At 35.4% G+C, this 7,500-nt stretch overlaps 1 protein-coding gene across 5 annotated transcripts in view; it reads right to left on the bottom strand.

The window, feature by feature from the left end:
• The window catches only part of LOC119590018 (unconventional myosin IC-like), an 86,290-nt gene that overhangs the window by 98 nt on the left and 78,692 nt on the right, over positions 1-7,500 (bottom strand). For all 5 annotated transcript variants that reach the window (XM_037938731.1, XM_037938732.1, XM_037938733.1 and 2 more), the window contains 7 exons: positions 6,823-7,000; positions 6,478-6,580; positions 6,078-6,205; positions 5,680-5,901; positions 5,344-5,444; positions 5,033-5,135; positions 1-4,794 (listed from right to left, as the gene is read on the bottom strand). The exon at positions 1-4,794 is cut by the window's left edge and continues 98 nt beyond it. In XM_037938731.1, coding sequence (XP_037794659.1) covers positions 4,780-4,794; positions 5,033-5,135; positions 5,344-5,444; positions 5,680-5,901; positions 6,078-6,205; positions 6,478-6,580; positions 6,823-7,000 — 850 coding nt within the window. In that variant the 3' untranslated portion in view covers positions 1-4,779. The remainder of the gene's footprint in view (positions 4,795-5,032; positions 5,136-5,343; positions 5,445-5,679; positions 5,902-6,077; positions 6,206-6,477; positions 6,581-6,822; positions 7,001-7,500) is intronic.

Genomic DNA, 7,500 nt, shown 5'->3' with positions numbered 1-7,500 from the left:
TGTCTGGAATCGTCCAGTAAATCACTGGTTTGATTGTACCCATTTGACGATATAATCCCCGTGATTATAATAATAAATTATATAACAGTTTGAAAAACTTATAACACCAAACATCCCCCAAAAATGCCGAACATGAATAATAAAATCAGGCTCAAAAATACACGAAAAATGGCTTTGCACATTCGTGCAAAGCCATTCAGCCCATTTATCACTATCACTGCTCGTTGGCAAAAACTGCTGTAAGCATTCATAAGAAAAAAAAAAAAAATATATATATATATTTTACTTGTTGTGTTTATGATTAATGAAGAATCAAAATAAAACAGAAACGCACTTTTTCATGATAGTGCAAAGAAGGCATATTAGAAGGCAGTGAAGGCGCAAAGCCGGAGACAGGCAGAGCTAATCTGTAAAAAATGTCATGCTGCCGTATGATTTCAAGTCCGTTGTGAGATTTAAATAATTTCTAAATATTCACGGGTATCATCACTTTATTTAATAGTAAAAGTAGAAGGCCGTGCGTGGCACCATCATATTGCAGACAATGATTTTTATCACAATTTTCTTTTCCTTACGGATATAAGCGCCGCCTTAACTAACATAATCAACTTGGTTATTTTTTCTGCACATATTTCACGCAAAGTACTCAATTTGCCTACCTTATTCACACAGGAATAATATAAGTAAAACAATGTTTACATTAGTTAGGGTTGAATATAGCATTTTCAGGGGAGACCCTTTTCTTCTAATTTCGACAACAGGATTAATCCTCCGTATTTACGATTTATTGCTTTTGATATCAAGATTCTTAAAACTTTTATCTCAATATGACGACTCACAAAGTTCCCAATTCATCCCGTTTATTCGAAGATTAATATTTTACAAATTTTGATTCATAGAAAACTGAAACTTGGGGGTAACTACTATATTTTACCATAACTTGAAACTCGTTGCTTCGATAATTGTGATTTTTTATCTATTATTTTTCCCAGTGTAATATTATGGCAAACTAAGACTTCTCTGAACAGGGTACTTAGATTAAACCGTCAATATAAACTAAAATTGTTACAAGACTAGTATCTCACTGAAGAATTATTATAAATATTGAAAATAGATACACTAATACTAATACTAAACTTCTTTACATAAAGTGCTTTAGAAGCACGAAAAATCGCCCCTTTTCTTAAAACTCTTATACATTTTTATGTACTAATGCATTTGTTTCTTTTTCTTAAAATAGGTTTATTCTTTAAAATTACTCATTCATTTATTCCCATACCATCTCGAGCAGTACTTAGCCTGTCCTGGTCCACGTCACCTCTGCACACACTAAATCCCCCAGGTGATGCTCCAGCCGTCACGCCGTCGTTGCTTTCCGCTTCCTTTGCTCTTACTTGGAAACTTTTTTCTCATCCGTTAATTGATGGGACAGTAAGAACGTCCATTTTTGTTGAGGATGCCCATTACTTGTTTGCGATTTTTCTGTAATTGGCTTCTTATTTCGGAATTACTTTGTCTACTGTATTACTCCTTCAAACGACTTTCCCTTCACCTCACAGTCCTGATTGTGTAGCGATTTTTAGTACTGTTGGCAGTAATTCTCGCAGCTTACCTCTCGTACTTCTTCATAAATTAAGTTCGTATTATCGATGTTCGTGGCTCGTTTTTCTATGATTATACCCATTTCATGGCCCTCTGCTTGTGATGGTTACCAAGTATTAATATAAACAATATGTAAATGCCAGGGCAGTTTCACGGAAAACCCTTTTATACACTTATAACCTTCTTTTCCCATTTTTACCTTGCTTGTACTTCATTATGTATTTTTTTTATTTTTGGAGAAATCGGAATCACGGTCCTTTATTGTAAATGATTTAGTCCTGACTTTGGCCAAAGCAGCACTGCTTCCTTGAAGGATAAGATTTGACTCCTGCAATGTAGCTACAGCCATCACCGCCTACAATTTCAATTATCTCAATGTAGAATTTCCTCTTGACAACACACAAAGGGTCTGCTCTAATCAATTTCTATGAATATTCTAGAAACATTAAATTTCTAGTGAAATTCCCAAATGCTGTATCCTCCCTATGAATAAGACTTGTAGGGCTGCACATATCTTTCTCTTCTATATAAAGATACTTGCTCATTCATTAAATATTTTGCAGATGTGCCTGTATCATCCCAAGCCCCCATTAGCGATGGAGTTGGGTAGCCCATCAACCGACCATCTGTAGTCAGTTATTTGAACTGAAATACTAACACTTCTACATACCATAACCTTGTCCAGTCCTGAAGCCAACTGTCAAAACTTATGAACTTATCTGGTGCCTCTAATCTTGTAATTCCCAAATAAGATGAGATTCGGTCTGGGTAATCAAAACGACAGCATGTTCTGTCACTCACTTCATTGCATTCATATGAAATTTTACCAGAAAAATATATACAAATAATTTCATATCATGCTGACTTAGGAAATTCATGAACAAATACTGATCCTTTCACATCTTAGCAGATCTTCCTTGCCTAGGCCTGGCTCTTACCACTCAATCAAGCAATATGCTCCCAGGGTGTGTTACTCCACATGAGAATTTGTATCCTTGCTTATTCATCACCTCATTCTTAAAATATTGTTATACTGACTTAGACCATATATTACTTTTAAGTGTTGCACTCATGACTACTTCAGTGGATATTGCAGTAGCCTTGCTCATTCCAGTAAATGGCACAGTTACTTGCCACTGGATGACTGCCTACTAGGAACATGCTACCATCTGTAATGCCATTAAGCCAAGCGAGTCATAATGAAATATCCCATTTCATTTTTTTTTCTTTTTTGTGAAGGACTTATAATATGACTTCTCATTAAACATATCCTTTCCCTTGTTTTTTTATGATGAATTTGCAATTGCAAAATAGATGAGGTAACTATATTATCATTACTATTTCTTATCCTTTATCACTCTCCATAACAATGTTATGATTTTTCAAACTTGACTTTTTGATGATATTCATATTAGTGATACATATTATATATTAATAAATATTCAGGACGATCAAATTTTGAATCCACTGTAATCCTCCATCTTCCACCAGGTTCTTGTACATTTCCTTTCCACAGAGATGGATGCTGAAAGCACATCAACCTCATATGTTAAACATGTAACCACACACATCAACCTTGAAGAGTGCCAGTGTTGTGCAACTCTATAATACTTATGCATCAATTGAGAGGTTGCTTTGGCTACTACCACCTCTTTGTACAAGCTCTTAGTGGCAGTTCAACTGATCAAGGAGCACTATCCTTGCTAAGTATTCCAAGATTATAGCACCCTTACTTTTCTGGACTTGGTTTCTCTGCAAGTCAAGGATAACTTGAGTAGCATGGAAGAGCAGTGTGAAAGATATCAATATTAGAATTAGTTTATTTACATAAAGGATTGCATAGTTAATATTAAATGCTATTTGTATATACTTTTGATCACAGTCCAAGGTAATGTCATACTGCATTTAAGGTCAGGTCATATATTGTCTCCTCTTCCTAACTGCAGTCCATATACCCCCAGGTCACACCAGCAGTTTGGGCATGAGAGCTACTCACTGAACTTAGGATGTAAGAAATTGTATCACCCTTTATCACTGACCTTAACTATTCAGGAGCCTGGAACAAGCTCATCTTATTCTGGATTACCTAACACTGTCTTGATATCTTGACATGTCAAGTCTTCAGCTGATATGCCTGATTGTTACTTTATCTTGTCTGTGTTCTGTTGTGCTGTCAATTATTTATATATCAAGATTTTAATGTTGTGATAACCCTTGTGTTCTCTTGTAATAATGTCATATTTTCATACTGTAGTATCTTGAATATAATAAATAATCAGGTTGGTACCATTGTCAGAACATATCCTTTTCCTTCTTATGTGAAGTTTTAGTCATTACTATACCATCACATATTTACAAATAAATAAATAAATAAACAAAGATATGTATGTATAAAAAACAAAAAAAGCAATGCCACAATATGAACTGAATAAAAAAGTAAAATTTCAAACTTACCAGGAGTGATTTAGATGTTGTAAAAACTAAAAACCATTTCTGTTTTTACTACATCTGATAAAGAACTCTTAGTAAGTTTGAAATATTACATGATTTGTCAGTTTATATTGTGGCAGTGTTTCTTTTTATCTTTGTGTACCTGTTATGATGTTTGTTTTCATACATATATGTATGTATGTATGTGTATATGTATATATGTATATGTTTTGTTTGATTTTAGGGTTGTTCCAAAATATGTCAACTGTTTGAAGTACTAACAATCACTTGGCAAAGTTGATGCACTGCTTACAAATCAGGGCTGTCATCTCTCAGTGATGTAATTTACTATGAGAACACACCAATGGAAGTTCTTAGACTATATTAATGATCCACTTTTTCACATAAAATTCATAATACACAGTTTCTGATTAAAACGTGTTTGTTTGGATAAGTATAAGAGCAACTAATGATAGATATGAAGTACTTCAAATCTTTTTAGTTAGCTTACAGAATGATATATATAATAATGTGTATCCAAATGACTACATGAAATTCTCTCTCACACTCTTAAGTAACCACATGGTTACCATGGTCAATATAATGTTTCTTTGCATGTACACCTCTCACTCTCTTTCTCTCTTTTCTGCAGGGGGGTGGGGGTTGTGAATGAATGACTTCATGATGTAGGTCTGTCCATGCTGCAATTACAGGACTATGGCATTCATGGTAAAGACATCCTTCATCTTAGTGGCCAGCAATCTGGAAGAAAAACAAAAGGTCAACATGAACCCTATTCAATTGGAAACTTGGCCCTTATTCTCCATATTACATATAAAACCATATCCTGATATCAAAGTCTGATTCCAGACAACAGATGAAACCCCCAAAATTTATTTACATCAAAATAATCCTCTCCTAGAAACAAGGTAAAACCAAACATTGAAACCTATTCAAGATGAACCAGAACCCATTCCTAAGCAGAGATAAGGACACTTACCACTGCCAGCTTGCCTTCCTTGTTTTTGTCTATAGTGGTGATGCTGCTGCCTGTCCCCAGGAGAATTGTGCCTTGCTTGCCATTCTTCATGGTGTGTCCGATACTGGGAAATGGAATGCAATTTTTTTATATTCAAAATTCAAAATGAATAGAAGAAATGGAAAATGTAAGAATAAATTAACAATTTTACCTAATAATAAAAATATTTAAATTAAAAACAAAGAATTTAATAAAGTCTAGATCATTTCAAATAGTTATTTTAAAAAATATTCAATGAAATTCACAAAAATATAGAATATCTTAAGCCTTACGTCTCTGTCTCAGCAATCTTCAGGACTTCTGAGTTGTCACTGATTGAAATCATCTTTGTCACAGCCTCAATGACATTTGGAACATTGAGGATGAGGTCACCCTGTGGAAATGGGATGAATAATAAGAGAAAGTGGAAAAGCAAAATGCCAAAAGAATGATGTGTTATTTCCAACAAGATGGCTACGTATTTTTTTATCAGTATGTGTCCTTATTCTAAGCAACCAAATTATTTTTTACTTATTTCTTATCAAGGTCAGAGAATTTCAGCTTGTCATATTATGGTCTATCAACCTTTATGCATAAATAAACATCTCTTTTTCTTTCTCAATACTCACCTTGTCTCTTTTGGCATTTTCTACTGGGATCTGAACCAGGAGAAGGTTGTCTGTGTTGGGAGAAACATGGAGCCCCTGGACCTCTTTCAGGGAGAATCTGTGCTTCTGTTTCAGCTTGTTTTCCTTGGCCTCCAAGAGATATAAGGCCCCAGAAGTTAGGATCAGTAGGCGGTCCCGAGGCTTGTAGCCATGGCGGTCATACTTGGTGCATGGGATGCAGTACTGCCATAAAGAATATGAAGGATTATTGATATTAGCTTAAGGTTTCTATATCTATATATGGTGAGCACTGACAAATCACCTGGTATTATCTGCAACTTATGGCAAGTGACTTATCAGTCACTTAACAGCACAATGAAATAGGTTAGTCACTGCAGAAGGTACAAGATCATCCTCACTTTTGTCTTTTCTCCAGGGGTCTTGATGATGTCTTCGAAGGCTGTTTTTCTCAAACTCTCGTCCTCTGGAGTGAGCCTTGAGGTCATGAACCAGTGAGGAAGACTGTCCATATAGCTAGTTTTCTGACCTGTAATTTTGTCAAGTTAAAGAATCATTTAATCCATTCACAACAAATTACAAGCCACCACTAAAAATTCAGGTGCCGGGGGAGAAATTCCACTTATTGTGATATTATTTCTCTCAATATTTAAAGGGAGGGCAAGGAAACTTAGCAGAAATCCCTCATGGCTGAACTGTTATTGAATTAATAAGGTTAGGATTATTTCTTGGTGACTAACCACTTGTGGAGCCACCTATTTGTATAAATAATAACTAAAGAAAAATCACAAGCACTCTTACCCTTGAACAGCTGTTCAGCCAGAACCTTCTCTTCAAACATGGATCTCTTTTCTGGGGTCAGTGCCTTCACGTACCTTCTGGCCATGTAAGTGCGGTACATACCCTGAAAGGAAACTTCAAGTAACCAAAAAATCCATAGAGTAAAGATAAACAGACTTACTTTAGTATCTCTTGTTTTGCGAGTAATGAACTGCAATAATTAACTTATTCCTACCTTTTTCAACAACTATCACAATAAACACTTCACTTCCTACAAACTTCTCAGAGAAATATTTATCATACTTTATCCTTCTCAATTACAAGTTAGAAAACATCACCATACACCAGAAGAAGGAAATTACACACATGCAGAATGTTTGAGGCCTCATTGCAGGGAGCTGGGGATGGGGGCCACTTGGTGTCTAGGAGGTTGCTTGGGAGGCTCTTGGACAACCTCAGTAGGAACTCACACTTCACGAGCTGCTGGAACCTTTCATTGATAGGGTTCACAGGTTCATTCCTTGTGATGAAGCCCTTGATGAAGCTGAGTGGGAAAAAAACAAAGGGATTCATTTCGGGGATAATGATTACGGAACCTGAAGAAAAGTTTACAGACACAAAACATGAATCTTTCAACCAGACATCTAATTTTGGAGAAATTTAAACTATCAAAACTTCTGTTACCTTTTGCAGTTCTTCCTTTTTATTCATACTTTATTCAACCATCACTCAAACCACTCCTAAATACCACACTGTGAAAACCACCTAACATGCTTTCACGGCACAGTCACAAGAAGAAGACTGCGTGTGCTTTTATTTACAATGTATACATAATTCAGCTATTTCTGCAAACATACTGGTCACAGTGTTACTCTATTAGCATGCATTAAAACATGACATGACAACTAATACATAATTAGTATCAAGCTATATACAATAAAGATACCTTATTTTTCAGTGCATGCTCGTCTAAATGATATAATCTGTGGACTTGAAAACAGTCGATGTGTGCATCTACCACTGAGAATCAGCATTCGTTGTTCT

The sequence above is a fragment of the Penaeus monodon genome, chromosome 26 (assembly GCF_015228065.2).
Source record: "Penaeus monodon isolate SGIC_2016 chromosome 26, NSTDA_Pmon_1, whole genome shotgun sequence".
Classification (NCBI taxonomy): Eukaryota; Metazoa; Arthropoda; class Malacostraca; order Decapoda; family Penaeidae; genus Penaeus; species Penaeus monodon.
This window is presented reverse-complemented; position numbering and strand designations above follow the sequence as displayed.